Consider the following 24,742-nt stretch of genomic DNA (forward strand, 5'->3'; position numbering starts at 1 on the left):
AAATAGGGCTTAAAGGGGGTACAGGCCCCTCTGCAGAGAGGAATTTCACCCCAAATGAATAAAAGTGTTTTTTTTCACCCAGCTTTGTTCTTTTTAATGATTTGTTCCAAAAATCCAATTTCATAACAATGAAGATGAATGTATGCAGTTGCACAAAGCCCACTGAAGTTAAGGATCCCTCTTAACTTTGCTGGGCTTTGCATCAGGCTGTTGGTTAACTGTTTTCACAAATAGGAGAAGGCTTTTAAAAGTTTGTGATATCTGGCAGAACTATATTTTCCTTACCTTGATGCTCTGTGCCGCTGACCTGTACCACTGCCAGCTACAGTGGTCACTAATAAAAAGTCATCCACAGTTATTTCCTGTTGTAACTATAAGGACAATTTGGGCCTGATGATTCTTTCCCTACCTCCCAATGGAAAACCTAAGGGAGAAAAAAATCATTCAAAGGGTCTACCTTAAGAGCGTCCTCCTGACCTAGTCCATCTAAAGGTGACAGTATTGTCTTCCTTGCACCCCTATACAGAACTATCTCTGGGGCTAGCCCACAGACCCTATGGATCAAGGGGAAACAACCAGACGCTGTCTTATCTCAGTTGTCATTGTGGTTACTGATAGTAAATGTTGACTTTTTAATGGTGGCCATTGTACATGCAGTAATCAGGAATTTAACATACATGGAGATAAAATAGAAACCTAGCTTAGTACTATGGAATGAATACAGTTCTTGTAGTTTAGCCCAGATAACTACTAATGCATCAAGTAAAGCAATGCTGTTGACCAGCCTTTGCAGACAGTTTTTTTTTAAATGCTATTGCTCCAAGAAAGCTAAGCAGTTAAAATACCATAGATAAACCTTTAACCACCAGCCATCCCTACCATTAGATGTATCCTTAGCAAAATAATAACCATCTGGCACTGGTCTGGTGCCAGTTCTGAGGAACACTATTATTTGTTCTTTACAAAGATAAATAATATCTGTATCTAACTGGGGGGGGGGGGGAAGGAAACAAACAGTATACAAAAAGCACTCTCAAAAATAAACACACAGTCCTGGGTTAGGTCTGAAGCTCTGCCAAGCTTTTAAGACAAATTATAAGGAAGAACAGTAAATGAGGTGACCAAAGGAAAAATTATTCCAGCAACTCTTGACTCAGAGCACTTTACACCTTGTTAATTGAAGAATGCAATTTTTTTAGACAAATAATTGTAAATAAACAAATGCCTGATGCCTTAAATGGGGAAACTTTGGAAAAGCTTCATAATACTGTTCAGTACAGGTCATCTTCCTGTTGCATGCTCTGATCACATTACTCCTGTAAATTCCTTCAATGGCTTTTCCTTTCTTTCATCATTAAATTCAAGATACTTGCCCAGGCTTTGCCCGGATCCATGCCAGCTCCCATTGCATTTTACTCCCTATCGTTCTCCATTTGTGTCTCTGCATCCTCTAGTCTAACTTAGATAAAGTTTTGTTCATATCAGTCATCGCATTAAATCACTTTTCATCAAAAATAGCAAACATTTCCTTGTAGAATATTTTCCCATGTTCCACAAGGTGGAGCCCTGGAGTTTATCTACCTAGTTTCAGAGCCTTCACAGTTCTGGGCACATGGTAGAGAAGAATAAAAATGGGTCTTTTCAATAGTTTTCACAGAAGAACTCTGGGTTCTCACTGCAATCTTTTTTTTTTCTTTTTAAACCCGTAGCTCTGCCAGAAAGTTAAGACCTATGAGCTATGTGTCAGAAGAAGAGCTTGTAACTGCGGTGATGGGATATTCTGGGGAAGCTTATAATGTATGGGTTTTATGACACTCATAAGTGTTGCAGGTTATGCTGACAAAATGTCTAACTTCTATGAAGTCTCTGTTCATACCAGCTATGCACAGGTGGCCCTCTGTGAACCACATATGTGGCTTCATAGAAGTTACCTTATTAATCTCATGGAACATCCCTGATGAAATACAGCTCTTATTGAGGTTATAAGCAAAATCCATTCAGCCATTTTGGGATTAAATGAACATAAACCATCCTTTATTCAACTTTTAAAACAAAACAAGGAAATGACCAGTGCAAAAAATGTTAAGATTTTAGAATGACATTAGTAAATCCTTAACTAATTAGTTGATGGTTGAAAAATGGATGGAAGAGAGAAGGGGCACCATCCAGCATAAATGCCAAGTAGTATCACTATAGGAATGACAGTGACTTCTTTGGTGAAGAGTGTGATCCTACAAAATGCTGAGCACCCTTATAGGCCCAGGCACCCTCAGTTTCAGTCAGGACTGGTGCTTGCCTATTGGGGTCCCTAAACAGGAATATTTTTGACACTCCCCCATACTAAAACGGGCAAATACTTATAATAAAAAGTGAATGGGTTGGCCCCTTGAACTGCGCAGGGGCCCTAAGCAGTTGCTTAGTCTGCTTATGCCTAGCACTGGCTCTGGGTCCAGTAGAAATGTTGGACACATTGGGATTTTTCAGAGGGCACTTAGCATCACTCAAGATGAGTCTGCAAAGTGGTTATAATTCCCTGTCTGTGAAGTTGAAGATTTTCAAAGGCACAAAGGGAAATTAGATGCTTTGGAAAGTCAATGAGAGTTGGGCACCTTCTGCCTTTGAGTAAATGATAAGGGGAAATTGGGCTAGTAGAGGGAGATTTTCAAAAATCTTTTTCTAAAATTCTATAGTCATGGATTCTAGCTGGAGGAGAGCGAGTTTGTTTCTAAAATTTTGAGTTTAATGGATATGTTGTTTTTGTGACATGGGTCTTTAAAATGGAACAGTATTTCAATTTTGCAAAGGCCTTGGCTACACTTGCAAGTTAGAGTGCATTAAATCAGCCTCAGGTGCCCTAACTCCTGAGGTGTCCACACTGGCAAGGCACGTAGACTGCCTGGACTCTGCAGCTGGAGCACTCCTGGTAATCCACCTCCACGAGAAGCATAGAGCTTGCTGCGCCCTGGCTGAAACACCGGGGTGTCAGCGTGGACAACATTTTGCATTACTGCACTGTGATTGGTCTTTGGAAATGTCCCATAATCCCTTGAAGTCAAGTGGCCACTCTGGTCATTGTTTTGAACTCGGCTGCAGGCATGCGGATATCCCCTTTCAAAACTCCATTTCTGACAGCCGGCATGCTTATCTGCTCCGTGATAAAGCAAACCATTACTGTGGAATGCACCTGCTGCAGAGGCAGGGTGTGTGTGTGTGTGTGTGTGTGTGTGTGTGTGTGAGAGGCAGGCATGGGTGGAGGCTGATTTTGGGGTTTCCCTCTTCTCCCTGCCGCTATCTGAACTTACAAGACAGCAGGCTGACACACTCTCTGCCCCCCTAAACCGACTGTTTCTCCCCCCACATACATACAACACATTCCCTGTCTCACACACACACACACACACACACACATTTGAAAAGCATGCTGCAGCCCCTTGCATACTGGGATTTAATAATTTTATTAAGATAATGTTGAAGTAAAAAGAAAACGATACAGAGTTTAGGCATAGAAGTTTCTGGTTATCAGGGAATAAGGTACAGATTATCAAGGGGTGCGAAGTTCAGTTTAGGAGCGGGTGGCGTAAGGAATACATAATCTGCAATCTCCCCGATTGGGGGTAAAAGTTTAACGGGTCAAAGTACAGACATTGAGATATGGGGGTATGTTGTCCATATAATGGCTATGTTCGGGTGTGGATTATAATGAGCGGATACGATGATGAGGATGGATCTACCCTCATTTGGTGGGATTTAATGTTCAGTGAGTTTATGGTTCCAGTTCATATGGTCCAATGACAAGAAAAGTCTCTCAGTCCCTTTCCCATGGTTGAGGCACGATGTTGTACCTGCTCACACCTCCTGGTACTGTTGGTGGCCGGTGATGTGTTCAATGTAGATGTCCCTAGACCATCGGATTGTGTCAGAGACCATGAGGTGCCACATGAGCCGTGTGTACCGTCGACCAATCTCGCAGGTCCGCAGCACACGCTCGTTGCAGGGGTCCCAAGAGCCCAGGACTTCGACAATCAGGGCATCCATCTGCACCTCATAGCCCTTCGCTCTCAGGGTGTCGGCCAGGGGGGCGTATTTTTCAAGCTTACGATTCACCGAAGGCTGGGGTCCTGTTCTCAAAGGAGATCGTGATGTCGATGAGGATGATCTTTTTCTGGTCCTCGTCAGTGACTACCACATCAGGTCGCAACTGGCTGTCCGTCCCGGGGATGGTGGAGTTCACGGTAACCTCCCCCAGGCACGGTGCGATGGGTTTCACCAGGTAATTCTGGATGGCGTTGTGGCGCAGTTGCCAGGCTCTGGAGTGGGGCTTGCAGCTGCACAGGACGTAGGGCAGGGTCTCTTTGGAGTAGCCGCACTTCCTGCAACGCTTGTCTCTGTTCCCGTGGCGGACGGCTCCATTGAGCGAGACGCAGTTGAGCCGGGCGCGGTGGATGAACCGCCAGTTGGCGAAACGGGTGAAGCTGCCCCCGGCGAGGAAGTGGTTGCTGGCGTCCCACTTGCTAGTAAGTTTGAAGACTTTACCCTGGTCTGGTTTATGCTTCAGGGTTTCCACGTACAACGAGTGGATGGCCGCCTTCAGGGTCCTCTCCAGCATGCCCCTGGCGCTCGGGGTGACGATGGTGTTGTCGTCAGACCTGATCTGCAGCACCAGGACTCCCAGCTCCTGGCGCTCCTTGCACCACTCCCAGCGGCAGCCGATTGTGCCTCCCCAGGCAACGCGTGGCATTGCGAGCGCGGGACCACAACGAAGCGATGTCGTCACTGTCCCATCCAAATTAGCCATCCAGAGAACCGCTCAGGAATCTGGCGGTGTCTTGGTTGGAGGAGGCTCTGCCGATCCGCTTCTTTGTTGCGTCATGGAGGGCGTTTGCTGCGATGTTCCTTACCATGGTGTCGGGACACGTCAGCAGGTGGAAGGTGTGGGTGATCACCGCGATGTCTCACAGGTCACCCATGCAGGGGACATTGGCACCGCCATGCCTGTGGGCTATATAGACCAGCTCGTTGCTGGCTCTCTGGGGAGGGAACAGCCATTTCTTCACCAGCTGCCGGATGATCTTGTCTGCCTTTTTGAGGGGTACCTTCGCCTAAGGCGGATCCCCTTAGGACGAAAGAGATGCGAGGGATCAGGAAGGTGTTCAGGGCGTTTATCTTCTGCCACGGTGCTAGCAGGGAGGCGTCGATCTTGGTGGCATCCTGTAAGATCTCCTGGATGGTGTCCTCCGGTGTCTGTCAGACACGGAAACCCGTCGGCGTGCCGAGGTGCCGGTACGCCTGCCCCTTTGCCAGGGGGATGATGGGCTCGCCCTGGATCTGGAACCCTGTTGCCTGCACCGAGTCCCTTTTTGCTGCCGTCGATGTGGAGAGATGCGCACTTCTTTGCATTGAAGAGGAGCCCCATCCAATCGGCAGCTCGACTGGTGGCATCTAGCATACGTTGGAGGTTCTCTGGGTCATCTGCGGTCAGGACCAGGTCATCCGCGTAAGCCAGGACGCTCACCCTCTCGCTGTGGAGGTTGAAGCCATCTGTGTCGTTGGAGATCGCTCGCAGCAACGGCTCCATGGTGAGGTTAAAGATGATGGGGCTGAGGGGACAGCCCTGCTTAACTCTGCTCCAGATCGGGATCTCGGCGGTCTCCCCTTCGACTGAGCAAATGGTTGTGCTGCATCCCTCGTACACCTCTCGGATCACACGGAGGAAGTTCTCTGGCATCCCAAACTCCTGGAGCGTGGCAAAGATGGGGCGGTGGGGCATGGACCCAAAGGCATTAGTCGGGTCGAGCCATGCTACCATGCACTGCCTCCACGCCCTTCTGGCCTTTTCAATGGTGGTTTGGAGGACAAAATTGTGTTCATAGCAGCCCTCACAGGACATGAAGCCTTTCTGGGTGGAGCTGATGGCTCCCCCACTCACTGACCACTCCGTGATCCAGGCAGCTGGCATAGAGCTTGTACATCGTGGAGCAGAGGGAGATGAGCCTCCAGTTGCTGAGGTCGTCCCACTCACCCTTCTTGTACACCAGTACCGTCATTGCCTTCTTCCAGGAGCTGGGAGTCTGGCAGAATCACTTGCACTGGTTGAAGAGCGTGGCGAGGACCAGGCAGCCAGGATCTCACTTTTTCAGGGGGCTGTAGGGGATGCCGTCTTTCCCAGGAGCTGTGTTTTTTGTTTTTGAGAGTCTGGCCATCACCTCCTTGGGTGTAAAGTCAGTTTCCAGGACACCTGTTTTTGTCAACACGGGGCAGGGGGCGGAGACACTCTGGGCGCTGCGCGTCATTCTGAGCTATGCGGTCGAATACATCCTTGAAGTAGCTGTAGAGATACTCAGATGGGATCGTGCAGTAGGGCGAGGGCCCGTCTAGGATCTCCATCATGGCTTTGGAGCGGTTTGCCCGGTACAGCTTTTGGATCCTTGAAGCCGCTGCTGGATCGTAGCGGCGGCTGGCGTCTCTACTTCTGGCTCCCCTGGTGATGGTGTTGAGGTTTGGAGCAGGCGTTCTGTGGGCAGGCGGGGCATTCTCTTGGTTCAAACTTCTCCTGGGAGTGGTTTCAGCAGACAGTTCTTGGGTGAGCCTGTCTACGAGGAGGTCAAAGTCGTCAAAGGAAGCTGTCACTTGCAGTTCCTCGGTTCAAGCAGTCTGCCACGAAGTGGCAGCCCTCACTATCGGCTGCTGGCCCTCATGGTCCTCAAACTCGTCTGGTGCAGGTTCAAAGCCTGCATGGTCGGCCTGCCGTCTATCTCGTGGCTCAGGATTCTCATCGGTTGGGTGCTGGGGCGGGATCTCTGGCGGGATGCTGGCGTTGCTAGCAGTCGGAGAGACGCGGTCTGGCTTGGGGGTTGCTGGGACACTGCTGGTCCTTCTAGGAATGGCTGCTGTCTGGGAGGTTGCTGCTGGAGCGGGAGATCTCTCGTAGGCAATGTCCTGCAGAATGGACTCGGGGGCTGTGCTGGGCTGTCTGGTGACAAAGGCCCTGTGCTTTGCTGTGGCTGCGGGGCTGGCTCCTCCAGTGGCTGGAGCTCGCAGGGCGGTCTGAGGCTTGGCACTGGCTCCTCTGGCTGCTGGAGCTCGTAGGGTGGTCTGAGGTGTGGCTCTGGCTCCTCCGGCGGTTGGAGTTGGTGGGGCATTCTGAGGGGCGGCGCTGGCTTTTCCGGCAACAGGATCTCGAGCAGCTATGCATGGTGAGGCGCTGATCCTTCTGGGGACGGGATCATGCTGGGCAGGTGGCAAGGTAGTACTGAGACATCTGAATATGGAGATTTGCTTGGTGATGTGAGAGGGTGAGACAGGCCTCCTGCTGGCGAGGACCTGGGTGATGTTCCCCGAGGCAGCAGGTACCTTCTCGGTCGCAGCACCCTGTTGTGCTGACCTGGCAATGGGGACAGGCTTCTTGATGGCAGCTTGCACGATCGCTTTTCTTTGTTGAGGGTCAGGAGCAGCGGGCCGGCACGCAGCAGGAGGGCTGGGAGCCGGGGCAGGAGACTGTGTTGTTCCCTTGAGGCGTTTCCTGCAGGCGACTTGGTGCGTCTTGCATTGCTTCTGCATCTTGAAGGGCAGGCTGCAGAGGGCACAGCTGAAGGTGACCCGCTTGCTGTGGCATCTCTTCAGGTGCCTGGTGACACCACCAAGGAGGTGGAAGCTTCGGGGCGGAGCACGTCCACAGCGAGGGGGTACTGCAGGTAGATGGTGTCCTCATTACCTTGCAGCGGGAGGGTTCCAGCAGCATCAGCGGTATTGCTAGCTGGTTCATCCTGATGTGTGCAATTGGGGTCGAGAGGTCCGGCTGGGCAGGCATCCGGCAGGGACCTGGGGTCATTCTGGGTGGTTTCTGAAGCTGGGCAGGCATCTGGCGAGGCGCTGGTGACCCTCTGGATGGTCTCTGGAGAGATGCTGGTTCCGTCTATGGAGATTCCTCTCTTGATGGTGTGTAGAGCAGTGAGAGCACCACCAGTGTTGGGGACCTCAGCAGCTGCGGGGGTGGGAGGTGGTCGCCTGAAAGCATCTTGCAGCTGCAGAGTGGGGGGGGCTCTCCATTGGTGGCTGGCGTTGCTGGAGAGCGGGGGGCGGTCCGCGGCAGCTGCTGTAAGTCGGGGGGGTTGACCCTCGGCAGCTGGTGCTGCTGGGGAGCAGGGGAGATGTTCCTTCTGGTTGTGATGTCCCGACAGGCCATCCTCAGGATGCAGGATCTTACTGGAACAGCATCTCGGAGGGGGTCCTTCAAGCAGCCACCGATCTTCCCCTTTGTGCTGCTGGTCTGCAATGTCCTGGAGGATCTTCTTTGTAGTTGTTGTCTGAGAGGCCTTCTGTGGAGCAGCAGCAGTGGTGGTACACAGTACATCTGGGGATGTCTCAGGAGCAGAAAGAGGATTTCCTTCCAAAGTAGTAGTAGCAGCAGAATACACCTTCAAAGCAGCATCAGTTTTTTCAAAAATCGCAGCAGGAGAATCCGTTTTCAGTGCAGATGTTGCAAGTGTTCATAAAAAGAGATTAAACTGATAAGAACAGATACTATGCTTGTTACCACAATGCACTGCTCTCTGTGGTGTTGCAAAAGCTGCTAATGTGGCCATGCCACTGCGCTTGCAGCTGACAGTGTGAACACATGACAACGCTTTCCCTGATGCTGTCTCCAAGGGCTGGTTTAACTCCCGGCGCTCTATATCTCCAAGTGTTGCCATGCCCGAAGTCTTAATTATTTTTAAAGCCATATTTCAAAAACAGCTTGTCGTAGAATGTTCAGATTTAAATATAGATGAGATGAAGCTGAGTGTGTTAGCATGTTTTGGGTAAGCCTGGCTGCTAATTTTAGAAGTTATATGGTAGGGGTAGGATTTTTCAGAAGTGGTCAGCATTGACCTAATTACTGTTACTGAAGTCAATGGCAAAACATTCATTGATTTCCGTGGGAGCAGAGTTGGACAACTCTGAGCCCTTATGCAAATCCCACAGTATAACTTATGGGAGACATTCTGCCTTTGATTATCAGCCTCCAGTTTCCAGTGATGTGTATGTATATATAGGAGCTGTACATGTATATTTAAGCAGAATCTGACTCTTAATTCCTTATGTATTGCACTAGGAGCCCAGTCAATGTTTTAATGTTGCGTAAAATATTCTTTTCCTGTATAATGCCTGTTTGTGATACCAGGCATGGTTGGTTTTGGATTTTTTAAATGTGTATTGATGCAGTGTGGTCACATCTTGCTACCCTAATGAATGTTAAGATATGCTGTAGTTCAAATTTTTCTGTTGTCTGATGGATCTCATATTTCTATTATTGCCAGCAATTTCAGACTAGAAAATGGATGTGTCTGTAAAGTGCATTCTGTTTGGAGAATGCATATTCCAGATCCAACTGCTCTTTTAGATGTAATGCACTGTGTCAAATCCCAGTGTGAGTCTGGCACTGTTTAGGATGTCTTTTAGAAGTCCTTTCATGCCCCAAGTAATTAGATTAAAGTTGGAAACTATCACAGAAAAGCTTAGTCTCAAATGATGCAAAACAATCTAAATAGGCTCCCTTGGAAATTCAAGAATGTTTTATGAAATATTTTACGAGACATCTTTAGACTTTTTAAGAGTATATGCAATTTCAGTTGCAGCACTTAGTAGTATCTCAAGTACTGCATTAGACATTTATTCTTTTTGTGCTGACTAATCAGCAAGAACTCCTGTAGCATCCTTTTGGTTTCTTGAATTCCCGCAATAATGATGAAATAGGGATTGCTTCCAATAGCCACTTTCAGAATTTTTTTTTTTTTAAACAGATGCTACTCCTCACTCACCCTCTATTATCATTGTACTGTCTTGGTTTATTCTGCAATGCTTCATTCCTCAGTCGTCAGAAAGATGTGACTTTTCTTTGTTACATACATAATAGTCTAGCTGTTGTGAATATTTTCAGTACAAATACTGTAAATGCACCATATTTCATGATGTACATATGAGCTAGATTCACCCTTGGTGTCAGCAGGGCACAGGGCCTCTGGTGGCTAAAAATCTGTCAGTCTATCTATCTGGGAGATCACAGCACTGGGCAGCAGCTGTGACTTCCCCTCCAAAACCTGGTTGGCATGTCCAGAAGGTGTTGCCATTGGATACCGTAAACAACCTCTACTGGTGGGATTCCATCCACGGATAAAACTGACCTTTCCCAGCTTAATCTTTCTAGAAAGGGCAGCAGTGGAAATACTGCCCAGCCTTCTAGAACTCAGAGCACTTTGCAAATACAATATGTAGCAACCTGTGTCAGCCAGGTTGAATCTAACCAAGCACCTTCCTCTGTTGTTATAGGCAAGTAACTCAGAAACCTCACGGGTGACTGAAGACTGTCAATCACTATTGTTAAAGATATTGTGGAAAATTACTTGACTGGCATCATGTAGTAGGCCGAATGAAACTAAGATCTTGTGTGTTTGATTTATTGTTGTATTATTTATTTATTTGCTGCAACAGGTTCACCAAGAGACGAATCAGGGGGAAGAATAAGGAAGTTAAGTCTCGGACAGTATGACAATGATGTTCCAGGGCAGCCACCATATACCAGGTGTGGCTGGATGAAAACTACAGCTATAGACCAGGCTGTAAATCCAGGATCACTAATTGCTGTAGGGGAGACAAAAGAGGTAAATAAGAAAGAATTATTCAAGAAGGGGTTAATGAATGGCCAGCACAGAATCTCAAATTCAGGAGCAGAGTCAGGTTACAAATTCCCACGTTGACAAGCAGTAGTTGAGCATGAGGTTTTGTGCATCATGTGCCATCCCTGACAGTCACTGGATATAAGAAGAACAGAATAGTCATATTCATCAGAAAAAGATTTTAACATAGACTGGCACATCCCTCCCTCCCTCTGTGTGTGTGTGTGTGTGAGAGAGAGAGAGAGAGTGAGTGTCTTTGGTGTGTTGAGATCTCTGCATTGGAAAAGTGGATCAGATTATATGAAATCTTGTATAATCTGATGAAAAATTTCTTGCTGTACTGTAGAGACTTGATGAGGTTTGCCACACACCCATTTTGCTGTTTTTCACCTCTTCTAGATGAGTGTAGCATGTTACCAGGAAGATCTAGATGAAGTAGTCAGGGGAATCTTCTCACCAACCAAAAATGGGAATGAAGCTGTTCCCCCAACCCCAGCTTTTCCAGTGTCACCAGAGACACCATATGGTGAGGAAACGTCTTCATCATTTACTTTTCATGAATGTGTTACTTTTAGCATCTCAAACTTATGGAAAAGGGTTGTTTGATTTTCTTTCTCTTCCAGTGAAATGTCCCCCATATTACCGCCAAATGAGTCCACCTGGCCAACAGATCAGTAGCCCACCTGAGATGTACAGAACTGAGCATGGTAAGAACCATACTTCCGTTTTTCCATTAGAATGAAACACACCCCTGTATAGAAGACTCCCAAAGATCCAGTCAGCCACATCTTGCCTTGTGCAGGTCATCTGCAGAGAGAGATAAAGTTCACCCTTGTTAAGTACTCTGTGCAATGCCAGAGCAAGCAATTGATAATGCACAATCATCATTGTGCCTGCACAATAATAGAGAATTTACTAATCTATCAAAATAGCATTATCAGATTTTTGGATATAATTTTTGCAATTTATTTAGGCACTGGCTGCAAGTGAGGAGAGCACAATAATTGTCATTCCTCTGTCAAGTGACGCAAAGGATGGCTTTGCTCAAGTCAAATCACATTCTAGTAAATTCAAGGATATTATTATGAGTTTGTTGCTGCAATATAATTTAGATGTTAAATAAACAGTCTTTCATATTGCATGGTTGTTTCCAATAAATGATTGCTAAGGGAAAGGGTTAGTTTAGTGTAATCTTGTTGTAAATGACCAGAAAAGAATCCCCTTGGTTGGCCATAAATCTCTTCTAATGTAAACTTGGTGTAAGCAGCTCCTGTAAAAGGTGCCCCCATCTTCCCTGGCATAGGAGTCATTTCAGAGGCACAGCAGGGAAGAGCTGTGCCAGGCCTCCACTGTCATAAGGTCTCTTATTTAAGGTTGTTTTAAGGCCTAATCTGTGCATTTTTGCACCTTTCTATGTTTGGATTTCTTTTAAGTTCAGCCTAACATCTGAATTTTCCCAGGTTACAAAACCTGTAAATTTTTTGTTACCCTTAACTTACTGATGTGTACTCTTAGCCTGAACTCCAACTTAATGTAGTGTTTTGTCCGAGACTAAACAGAACTTCCCATCTCCATGTCATTACCATTATATTTGGTATAACTTCAGCCTTGCAGAATGTTTTTTTTCTTACACATGCATAAGAATCTAAAGAGATTAGTTAAACTAACAAAGGATTTTGGGGGGTTGTTGGGCTGATTTCCAACTGATGTACATAAAGGAACTAAGCAGACACATGGTGCTGTGACTTTGACTTAACCTACACAAGTTAATTCCTGTATGTTTCACAGAGAAAAAGTGATGTGATATAATCACGGAGGATCAGATGCTACTCTTGGTTACATTTATGCACCCATTGCAGTCAATTGTCTGTGTAAACAACATACAAACTAGAGAAAATGTAATAGCTTTTAGTGTAAACAAGCAGCATTGTTCTTCATCCGCTTACTGTGCCAGGACCCAAGAATTCTTCGAGATTAGTCTCCCGGAGCCTTCTTTACACATAACCAACTGGACCTGAAGAAGAGCTCTGAGTAGCTCAAAAGCTTGTCTCTTTCACCAACAGAAGTTGGTCCATCCACCTGCATCCATCTTTCAGCATCCTTTTAGGATTCCTTTCTTATTAGCTGTATAAATTGGGTGGAACACAAGTGTAAGAAGTTTGGTTTAATTCAGATAAGCACAGAAAAGATTTGGCTGTTTATCTGATGCTTACAGAGAACCATCCAGTTTGGAAGTCAGACTAGAAATAATATTCCTTGTAAGATTTCCAGCATCTCCTTGCTTTGGCTACGTTGGGAATAATGCAAGCATAACCTGTGTGTTTTGGTGTTTCTGTTTTTGGGTCATGTAAGGAACATGGGGTTCAGAGAATCTGGCAAAAACTAAAAATCAAATAAACAGATGCTACTTCTTGAAAGCTCAAAATAAGTTGAGTCTGGTTACGTTTAAGTATGTTCCTTCAAGAAAAGAAATAAGGATTAAGCGGTGAGATTCAGAGGTGGCTATCGCAAACATCTACTAGCCCCAGGTGCTCAACACCTGCGAAAATCAAGCTGAACATACATTGAATTCTGCATCCTTATTACATTACTTGTTACTTAGGATGATCAGAATGGGTTCATAGAAAATAAGGCCTGATCAAAACTTTTGTCTTGCTTCAGTCTGAACCTTTTATTGAGATTTGAAACATTTTGGTTGATTTCTTTTTTTACATTTCCTGATGTCCGCGGGGTCCGGAAATGGAAGTACCACAGTATTAAGAGGAACTGATAAAAATCTCATTAGATAATCTGTCATCATGAGATTTCTAGCCTAATTTTGCATACAACAGTTTGCAGGTCAGGTGGTTTGGGTGATGGTATATGATTGCATAAACTTGGTTTTGCTTCTCTTTATCAAACCTCTGGTGTTCTCCGAACAGTGGGAGTTATGCCAACAAGATAGCATATTTAACTAAGTGTGTTTCTTGATACAGTGCATCCACCATTATCAGAAGTTCAGTTATGCAGAACCCCACAGTCATGTTCCCAATCCGGTGTCAGTTAACAGGTCTTTCATAAATGGATGTGGCTTGTCCATTGCTGTTTGTTCAAGGCAGGGAGCCCAGAAAGTAGAGAGCTGTGGTGACTGAAACCTTTATCCACTTGAGACCATTAGCCAGCTTAGTCCCCCACATACACACAAAGTTTAATGTACAGCAGCTTTTAAATTGAAGCGCTTAGGTCAGCTCAGATCTCCACCACCTCAATTCCTTCTCTGGTCTTCAGTCTTCCTTCCCATAAGTCAGGTGGCATTGGGTAAACTGGACAGTTTCCTGCATGATAGGACTTGTTGGCTGTGCACTCATAAATCTGCGGATTTGGCACCTTCCATTATTCAAATCCTTGATTACCCAAAGGGTTTCCCCTTGGACCTTTTGATTTGCACTTTATTCACAGTGCAAATCTTCGCTGCTCTGAGGCTTATTGTGCACTGTCTTTTGGCTGTTTGGTAAAAGTGAAAAAATAAGTTAGCTGGACCCACTCTTTTTTGCAAATATAAGTGTCATATTTTTCCCCGTGCAAATGGGTTTTAATAAACACAAGGAAAGATTTAAAAACTGCTGTGGGGGAAAAAAAAGCGTGGAAATGCTGTGTTTGGAAAGGTGTCAAAATGATTGACTACTGAAGGTCCTTTCTCCCACCCCCATTCTGCCCCCAGTTGTGTTTATTGGAGTGTATCCAAAGGAGTTTAACCATACCCCTGTATCTGAAAATACATTTCAAAGGTATATATCCACATCCAGCTATGAAAACTAGGGTAAAAGTAGATTCTAGGCCCTAAAACACTGTCTTCTTTGTGACATTAAACTTTATAGGCACAGTATTTGCACTTGTGCCTATAAAAATGATAGAATTTGCGCACGCGCACGCGCACACACACACACGCCTGTTAGCATGCACAAATCAGACACAGATTAAAATGTGATTTGTATAGATAAATTGTTAGTTGTGTGAATAAGTGGTAATACATAAATATCATGCACACGATGGTTTGGGTACACACACACACAGACAAGATTGAGGCCTCTTTGCACTGTGGGTCAAATTCTGCTCTAAATTTCATGCATGAATTTCCATGTATAACCGAAGTGTGTACACTTTTCTGAGAATAAAATTTGGCCCTTTATATCTTAATGATCTCTTTTGCTATTGACTATAAAAGTCCAAAATTAGTTCCCACTATATAAAGTGGGTGCCGGTTAATAGTAATCCCAGTATCAATAATTTAAGTTGATAGTAACATTTTGCCAGGAAATTATCCCGTCCCATTAAGTTCAGTGTTAACAGGATTCAGATACTGGCAAAAGGCAAGCTGCTTATTAACAATATTTTCAGAAGGCTTTAGCCCAATGCTAGTTTGCAGGTCTGCAGCCAGAGAAGGAAGTCCTGGGGTTGCACTGTACTTCTCCCTGCAGTCTCCGAGAACTCCCTGCCCTGGCACTGGGAGGCGAGCTCAGAATGTGCTAGCACTTCATTCCCTTGCTGCTACCCTGCAAACCTGCCTTCTACTTATTGGTAACTTCCAGATAATGAAACTTTTTGCTGGGAACCGAGAGGTTGCTAATAAGTGGAATCCACTCAGTTTACATTGATTTTTATTTTGAAGGCTGTAAGACGTAGGAGACTTTTCCTCATGTTGAAATGTCTTGTCAGTAGTCTTTTTGTCTTGTGTTGAGTCAGTGTATCATTGACCTGACATCTCATTGAGAGGAGACACTATAGAAAACATGCGAAGGGATTATACAATAAAACATTAGGTCCCAAAGTGCTAATCCATTGTTTTTGAGAGACAAGGCAGTGAGATAAATTGGACTAACTTCCATTGTTGAATATTTGGTCAACAATTTACTCTAAGATGTTAATTAGACATCAATTTTGCCGTGCATCATCTGCTTTAAGGCCTATTAAGGTCAAGAGCATAGGATTTAAAGAAGGAATGGTTAAATGAATAGACACTGAGAACATCCACAGTTGCATTAGGTAGGCAATGGGGTAAAAAAAATAGGGCTATAACCCCTCATGTTTTAGGATCTAAACCCTCTGAAGCTTCTGGTATTAGTCACTGTCAGAAACAGAATAACAGATTACCACGGCTCTAATCTAGTACAGTAGTTTCTATATTCCTGTGTAACAACAGCTGAAACTATTTGAACAGTAGTATTGTGTCCTTTACCTTTTGTAAGATATTCTGGTCTTTCTGGTTGCCTAGGTAATACTTAAGTAGTAGCAAACAATAACAACAACACATGCTATAATAATGTCTACAGTAATGAAGCAATTCTGCTACAGGGTGCAAGATTCCCGTTTATGATTCAGATGCAGTGGCTTTGCCCTTTACTCGGTTAACTCTTAAATAGTTTCAGAGGAGTCCAATCCAAGGTAAATATGCTTCCAAGATCAGCTTCTGCAAATGAATTACAGTTTACTTATTTTGTCTTCGTCTACTGAATGTTTTTTAAAAGGGCCATGTTTTAGATTCACCTTGGCAAATTTGTTCGTTTTATGTGTTCTATCCTTTCCCCAAGCCTGTGTCTGTCTTGTCTATTTTAGACTATAAGCTCTTGACTGTCTCTTGCTCTGTGTTTATACATTGCCTAACAAAATGGGGCCTCTTTCTTGTTGGGCCATAAGCACTACTATAATCAATATAATTGATGTGTTAGGCATCCAAAATCCATTGTATGTCATTGGGACACTTATTTGGATGCCTAACTCCCTTAAGCTTCCTTTGAAAATCCCAGGGGTAAACTCTTACACGTGGATGTGAATCTTCACCCAGATCCAGACACATCCCCACAACTCTGCAGAACTTCTGATCCAGAAGTTGTACTCCACATTTAAATGTAAATGTACTCCACATTTAATCCCCCATATCTAATTCAAATGTTTTGGAAAACTAGCGGGATATTCCCCTCTTTATATATTCATGGATCACATTAGCCCTTTCAACCACGGCATTACACTGGAAGCTCATTCAGTTGGTGACCAGAGTTGCTATTTTCCACCCTTTAAGACTACATTCTTTGGTCCTAAAAATCTACTAACTGAAAATTCTCCAGCATGTCTCATGAGTGGTAAAAGGAGGAGCTTTGTGGTGTATTTCTCAGGCATTTCCAAGAGCATCTTTTTTTAACTCTTGATATTTGAGATGAAGATACTCTTGCCATCCAAGTGTTGGTGGTTCTTTAACCAGTTGCTCAACCAATGGGAATTTTCCCAAGGTGTTTCTGATCAAACTGAGACAAAAATTCGGGGAGGGGGGTGATATTTTAGTTATTCAAAGGGATATTTTAGTTATCTCAGGTGTTCATTTTGCCCTTCTCTGTATGCTGGGGTGCCATTTTCCTCTACCCAAACCCTTAGGACTTTATTCATGATCACCATACAGACTCTTTTCACTGGCTGTGCCCTAGCTGGTCCCTCTCAACTTCTGCAAGGCTTCCTCTATCTGGCAGCTGTAACAGCGTTCGGAACTGCTTCCAAATGTGAGATTCCCATTTGATGCCTTACTCTAGCAGGAAAAAAAGAAAGATGCTAATTGGTTTATCCCTCTTCCTGCTGTGTTCAGATCTGCAGTTCCTTGTATGCACCAGTGTTCCAAATTTATATGCCTGCTACATAGTGCAGCATATCAGTATCACTTTTCCTGACCTATCTAGTAAGCGATATAGCTTCGGGCAGTTCATTAAATAAAAAAACAAAAACAAAACAATTTGTCTCCTTGATCAAAGAGGATTAACTGAGTTTCCACTCAGAGCAATTTATAAATTGGTCAGATTTTATGTAAACCTCCCTGAAATGGGGTTTAAATAGAAGAAAAGGTAGCATGAGAGCCATCATTTATCTAACAGGAGATTCCTGTACCGCACTGATGGGACAGAGGTCCTCTCTGAATGGCATTCAGAAGTTTATAAAGGCTCTTTTGTCTCATGCTACATATAGCTAATTGAGGTCCCTCTGTGTAATTTGTTGTTCAAGTAACAAATAAAACTGTAGTGAACACTTTGACAGGGACTTCAATTCTGGCTAATAAGCCCTTCCAGGCTCAGGAACTGCTTGCCTCATATCCCTCAGATGCTAAGTGAAGACCTAGCAAATTTACCCCCACTGTCAACCCTGGCCAAAGAATAAATACAGATCTGTTGAAAATAGGACCACACAGCTTTCAAAGAGATTGACACTGCTCCAATGGCAGTAGCCAGAGGGCCTATAGAATAAGGATCAGATTATCCCCTGCTCTGCACCCATGTATAGGAGTGGGATAGACATAAGCAGCCTGTTTTCCTGTCTTCTTCCCTGGATATGATCCATGCAGTATGGTGTTTGTATATCCCTGAGCACATCAATTGTGAAAAGTTAGTGCCAGTTAGTTGCTGGTGCTAGGAACCTCAGTGTGGGTAGGCATGATTGATCCCTGCAGACGCTGCAGATAAACAAACGGTCCCAGCCCTCCAGCAGATTTTCCTGACAGGCCACATGTCAAAGGTTGCCAATCCCTGTAATAGATCAGACTGTATTGTACCAGATCTCTTCCGCCCTGTGCCACATCTGTTAAACTCAATAAAACCAGTCTGGAGACAAATCCTTTACTGCGTACATGTCAGAGCTTACTGGGTGTCATGCCAAAACAAGCTTAAGCCATCAGTATTTCAGTCACTGCTGGCAGTGACTTACAGAAAAAACTTGCACTTTGCACCTCTGAGTTTAACCAAGATTACACAGCACACTAAGGTAGAGATTCAGGACTTTCGAATCCTACTCTGCCTTGCAGGAAGATTGCCTTTTTTTACTGGAATTCAATGTTTTTCAATGGAATTCTCCCAGCAGAGCAGGAAATACCTTGCAGTATAGGTGGAATATTACAGCTCCATGACTGTGTAAAGATAAACCCAATGAACTAAATTCAGCAGTGACCAAAGTGGTTATGTAAATTGCTCAGAAAGTGACTTTGGTATAGCTTACACTAATTTGTGCCTAATTTGGGGGGTGGGAGGAAGGGTTGTAACAGGAAAAGTAACTTATAGGAAGGTTTAAGATAAGGCAGGATCTCACTGTTTTGCCCTAAACCCTCCTGCTAATGGCTTTTTCTGTTCTTACATCTTATGCTTCTCTGCCACTTACACCTGACTGCTGATCAGCTTAGTACTGTTTGTCACTGCTGAATCTATCTCAGGTTTCCATGGGAGCTGCCCTTCCCTCCCCACCCTCCAAAAAACAAGCTGAATTTGACTTTACCTGACAAGGTTTTATTCTGTTTTATCATAACTACACATTGGAGCTGGTAGTGTTGGAGCAGATAGAGGTAGCAAATGGACATATCTGACATATTTTGCAGCTAGTGACTGTTTTTGTTTAGAGCTACTAAAGATTTATTTCCTGGCAGAGGCTTTCAAAATCTGTACCTACTTTAGTTACTCAGCAAGGAACAAAACACTTCATTGAGACATGCAAGAGGAAAGAAAACAATCTAACCAAACATTCCTTAGACTGTACCTTTCAATATGCAAGGAAGTCTGATTGAGCAGCTGCAGGAATGTATAAATGTGCACACACATTAAATAAATAAAGATGGGTGCTGTTCTAATTTCCTGACAAGCTAAGGCTTATGGAATACTTGCATCAGATTTTCCAGGAAGGAGCATGCAATGATAGTGAAGAGCAGAGCAGGTATCAATCAAGTTATCCTCTTTTGTCAGTCTTCTGAGAAATGCACTGAAAGAGCTGAAAAATAACTTTCCTGGTATTTCCCTAACAAACTACTGTAAATAGTAGCTTGCAGGCAGAGTTACAAACAGTGCACATATATATGTAAGGGGACTGTTGCCCCCTTACTAACATTCAGTGGGAGTGTTTTGGTTGGCTAGCTCCCAGTACTAAAAGGGAAAGGGTCTATGGAAAATCAGGACTCTGACTGATAGTCCCCAGGAACAATGGGGAGAGGCCAATGCTTCAGGTCAGTCTGAATGACAGGGCAGGCAGGCTAATCGGAGAGTCAGGAGGCCAGGGAGGTCCCGTCCTCCATGTGAGCTGGAATTGCCTGGGTCAGACAGAGGGGCTGAGCTAAGGAGAAAGCAGGGGCCCAAGCTAAACTGGGGAGCAAAACTGTGCCAGATCCAGAGGGATCAGAAGAGCAGCCTGGAGAGAGCAGACCCTGTCCTGGGAGCAGAACTGCAGCCCCAAAGTCAGAGGCACCGCCCAGAGAGAGCAGACTTGCCCTGGGAGCAGAGCTGCAGCAACCAGAGCCAGAGGGCCAGAGAAGCAGCCCAGGAAGCAGGTCAGTGCTGGGAGCAGAGTCACAGAAGCAGCCTGCAGAGCAGACCTGTCCTGGGAGCAGAGCTGCAGCAACCAGAGCCAGAGGGGCCAAAGAAGCAGCCCAGGGAGCTGGAGGCAGAGCAGCAGCAGCAGAAGTGCAGAAACAGAGAGGTGCAGCTGGGGCTGGAGCAGTCAGGAGCTGGGTGCAGTGAGCAGCTGGGGAGAGCGAGGGGGACCCTGGGCAGCGGGCCCAGCACAGGGAAGACGCCTCAGCCAAGGGGCTCTGCAGGCCAGGCTTGGATCGTAACCCGACAGGGCGGGGCGACACTGGGAAGAAGGGTCCTACCACTTAGAGCCTGAGAGCGTGTTGCCACCACCAGAGCAAGTGTCCAATCCACAGCATCCCTGCAGCACAGCCAGGGCCTGAGAAGAAGGCTTGGGACTTACAAGGAACAGACTGTGAGCTGCCCTGACATTCCAGAGACACTGTTTGTGATGTTCCCTGCCACAGAGCGGGTTGATGTGTTTCCTTTAACCTTTCCCATTTTTCCTTCTTCTTTTTAAAATTAATTGTTGATTAAATAACTTGCATTTGCTTTAAATTGTATGTAGTGGTCAGTGGGTCAGAAAAGTGCCCTTTGCAGAGAGAGTACCCCGGAGTGAGGACACCCTAGCCCCTGTCCTAGGTGACCACAGCAGGGTTGGGGGTTGAGTCCCTCAGGAATCCTGGGCCCAGCCCTGCCAGACAGGAGAGTGGAAGGGGAGTCCTCAAGTGCAGGGAGGCCATTGGACAGAAGAAGTGGGAGCGAGGACTCGGATCCTTTCACTAGCCCACTTCACCGGGGTAGTGCAGAAGCCAGGAAAGTTCCCCACAATATCGGGACTGTTCCCCGCTTACATATATACAATATTGATTGGGCAAAGCAAACATAGAAATCTTCTCTTATTCCACTAAGTTAATTCTACTTACTGCAGTTTCAGTAAGAAAAGAGGTTATCTTAAGTACACTCCAGCCTGAAGTATTGTGGGATATCTTAAAAATAGTTAAATGAAATAGAAACATAACTTAGGTTCCATTCAATACTGTATCTGACAGCAAAATCGGAGATGGTTACTTGAGTTGCTTTTTACACCATGAGGCTGTTGATCGGGGTTCAGTCAACACATTGATGGCATTGGTCATGCAAAAGCACTTAACAGGGAGGACTGTATGGAGGCTTCCCTCTTCTTCAAGTACCATCCCTATGAGTGCTCCACTTCAGGTGTACAGGTACCTCTCAAGTCTTTGATCAGAGATTTTCAGTTAGCAGTGTCCGTTTGGCCCGTGCGTGCTCCCTATGAAACCTTGTGTCTGACACCGAGTCTATGTAGAGATGAGTGGGTGAACCACCCTCTGTTTCTTGTCAACTGCCGCTGCCTGAAACAGAGCCCTAAAGTGTCTGCCAAGACGATACTTCAGCTTTTCTAATATTTCTATAGTGGTTAAGATGGTTTTTTTATAGTTAATGGTTAGTATATTTATAGTTGTTAGTTACCAGAGTGGTAGCCGTGAGATCAGCAAAAACAACATGGAACCTTAGAGACTAACAAATTTATTTGGGCATAAGCTTTTGTGAGCTAAAATCACTTCATCAGATATATGGAGTGGAAAATACAGTAGGAAGATATATATAACAATACATGAAAAGATGGGAGTTGCCTTACCAAGTGGGGGTCAGTTTTAACGAGACAATTCCATTAAAATGGGCTATTATCAACAGGACGAAAAATCACTTTTGTAGTGGTAATCGGGTGACTCATTTCAAACAGTTGATAAGAAGGTGTGAGTAACAGAAGGGGAAAATTATTATGGTGAAATGAGTTTTTAGTTTTTGTAGTGACCCATCCACTCTCGGTCTTTATTCAGGCCTAATTTGATGGTGTCCAGTTTGCAAATTAATTCCAGTTCTGCAGTTTCTCATTGGAGTCTGTTTCTTAAGTTTTTTTGTTGAAGAATTCCCACTTTTAAGTCTGTTATTGAGTGTCCAAGGAGGTTGAAGTGTTCTCCGACTGGTTTTTGAATGTTATCATGCTTGATGTCTGATTTGTGTCCATTTATTCTTTTGCGTAGTTAGTTAGTTAGCTAAGTAATGACAGGATTGATTTACTCCTCTCTTTCACCTCAGGGAGACTTTTTTTTTCCTGGCAGGGCATACCTGGCTTGCCAGGTTTCAAATATTGACACTCCTGAGAGACTATAGCTATAAGCAACGGCCACTCTATGTGTGCCCATTGCTTGGGGGAGTTCCTTGTCTCCCAGAAGTGCAACTTCTGCCTAGCCTGCAAGTCCAGGACAAGGAAAAACAGGGAGATGAAACTCAGACAGCTAATGATGGAATGTTCCCTGCCGGCAGCTACTGAGTCAGGTCAAGAGACCCGACCCCTCCACCTCATACATCTGTGTCAAACAGATTCAGTGCCCTTTCTACTTCAGCTCAGGCTTCCCCTATGAGAGGGATGACTTTGGAGGCTTCAGGGAAGGCTTCCAGAAAGAAGGATGCGGACTCTCATCTTAAGGAGCCAGCTCCAAAAAAGTCCAGGTCTCCAGCGAGATCTACAGTCTTCAAACCCTTGACCTCTCAACTCGGTACCACTGAGTCAAAGGACTTCTCCTCCAGTACGGGTGGGTCCACAAGGTCCGAGAGCTCGAAGGAGAGAGACAGTTCCGATAGGGCCTCAGTAACTTCTACCAGCAAGGAGGGCAAACATAGACACTCAAGACTGGCACTGGCACAGTCAACTTCAGCCCAGCTGTACCTGTGCATTCAGTCCAGCCATCAGTACCCATGCATGCAGCACCTTTGGCAGCAAGCAAGCAATGGCATCAGATACCATCACCGTCTATTTCAGTATGCCCACCATCGGCAGTACTGTCAGCTTTGACGACCGTGACCTTGACTGCCACATCAGTACTAATCCCGTATTTGATACCACAGGAGGTCAGAAATAGTAAGGACCTCTTGATAACAGATTCATAGATTCATAGATACTAAGGTCAGAAGGGACCATTCTGATCATCTAGTCCGACCTCCTGCACAGCGCAGGCCACAGAATCTCACCCACCCACTCCTATGAAAAACCTCACCCATGTCTGAGCTATTGAAGTCCTTAAATCATGGTTCAAAGACTTCAAGGAGCAGAGAAGCCTCCCTGAAGTCAACCATGCCCCATGCTACAGAGGAAGGCGAAAAACCTCCAGGGCCTCTCCAATCTGCCCTGGAGGAAAATTCCTTCCCGACCCCAAATATGGCAATCAGCTAAACCCTGAGCATATGGGCAAGATTCACCAGCCAGATACCCAGGAAAGAATTTTCTATAGTAACTCAGATCCCATCCATCTAATATCCCATCTCAGGGGATTTGGCCTATTTACCCTGAATATTTAAAGATCAATTACTTACCAAAATCCCATTATCCCATCATACCATCTCCTCCATAAACTTATCGAGTAGAATCTTAAAGCCAGATAGATCTTTTGCCCCCACTGCTTCCCTTGGAAGGCTATTCCAAAACTTCACTCCTCTGATGGTTAAAAACCTTCGTCTGATTGCAAGTCTAAACTTCCTGGTGGCCAGTTTATACCCATTTGTTCTTGTGTCCACATTGGTGCTGAGCTGAAATAATTCCTCTCCCTCTCCTGTATTTATCCCTCTGATATATTTATAGAGAGCAATCATATCTCCCCTCAACCTTCTTTTAGTTAGGCTAAACAAGCCAAGCTCCTTAAGTCTCCTTTCATAAGACAAGTTTTCCATTCCTCGGATAATCCTAGTAGCCCTTCTCTGTACCTGCTCCAGTTTGAATTCATCCTTTTTAAACATGGGAGACCAGAACTGCACACAGTATTCTAGGTGAGGTCTCACCAGTGCCTTGTATAACGGTACTAAAACCTCCTTATCCCTACTGGAAATGCCTCTCCTGATGCATCCCAAAACCGCATTAGCTTTTTTCACAGCCATATCACATTGGCAGCTCATAGTCATCCTATGATCAACCAATACTCCAAGGTCCTTCTCCTCTTCCGTTACTTCTAATTGATGCGTCCCCAATTTATAGCTAAAATTCTTGTTATTAATCCCTAAATGCATAACCTTACACTTCTCACTATTAAATTTCATCCTATTACTATTACTCCAGTTTACAAGGTCATCCAGATCCTCCTGTATAATATCCCGATCCTTCTCCGAATTGGCAATACCTCCCAGCTTTGTATCATCTGCAAACTTTATTAGCACACTCCCACTTTTTGTGCCAAGGTCAGTAATAAAAAGATTAAATAAGATTGGTCCCAAAACCAATCCCTGAGGAACTCCACTGGTAACCTCCCTCCAACCTGACAGTTCGCCTTTCAGTAGGACCCGTTGCTGTCTCCCCTTTAACCAATTCCTTATCCACCTTTTGATGTTCATATTGATCCCCATCTTCTCCAATTTAACTAATAATTCCCCATGTGGCACGGTATCAAACACCTTACTGAAATCTAGGTAAATTAGATCCACTGCATTTCCTTTATCTAAAAAATCTGTTACTTTTTCAAAAAAGGAGATTAGGTTGGTTTGGCACGATCTACCTTTTGTAAAACCATGTTGTATTTTGTCCCATTTACCATTGACTTCAATGTCCTTAACTAATTTCTCCTTCAAAATTTTTTCCAGGACCTTGCATACTACAGATGTCAAACTAACTGGCCTGTAGTTACCCGGATCACTTTTTTTTCCTTTCTTAAAAATAGGAACTATATTAGCAATTCTCCAATC

At 44.9% G+C, this 24,742-nt stretch overlaps 1 protein-coding gene across 19 annotated transcripts in view; it reads left to right on the forward strand.

Moving 5' to 3' along the window:
* TNS3 (tensin 3) overlaps window positions 1–24,742 on the forward strand; it is a 338,104-nt gene that overhangs the window by 260,128 nt on the left and 53,234 nt on the right. For all 19 annotated transcript variants that reach the window (XM_038389568.2, XM_038389570.2, XM_043508663.1 and 16 more), the window contains 3 exons: window positions 10,468–10,637; window positions 11,052–11,178; window positions 11,276–11,359. In XM_038389568.2, coding sequence (XP_038245496.1) covers window positions 10,468–10,637; window positions 11,052–11,178; window positions 11,276–11,359 — 381 coding nt within the window. The remainder of the gene's footprint in view (window positions 1–10,467; window positions 10,638–11,051; window positions 11,179–11,275; window positions 11,360–24,742) is intronic.

Source organism: Dermochelys coriacea, chromosome 2 (genome assembly GCF_009764565.3).
Source record: "Dermochelys coriacea isolate rDerCor1 chromosome 2, rDerCor1.pri.v4, whole genome shotgun sequence".
NCBI classification, from domain to species: Eukaryota; Metazoa; Chordata; order Testudines; family Dermochelyidae; genus Dermochelys; species Dermochelys coriacea.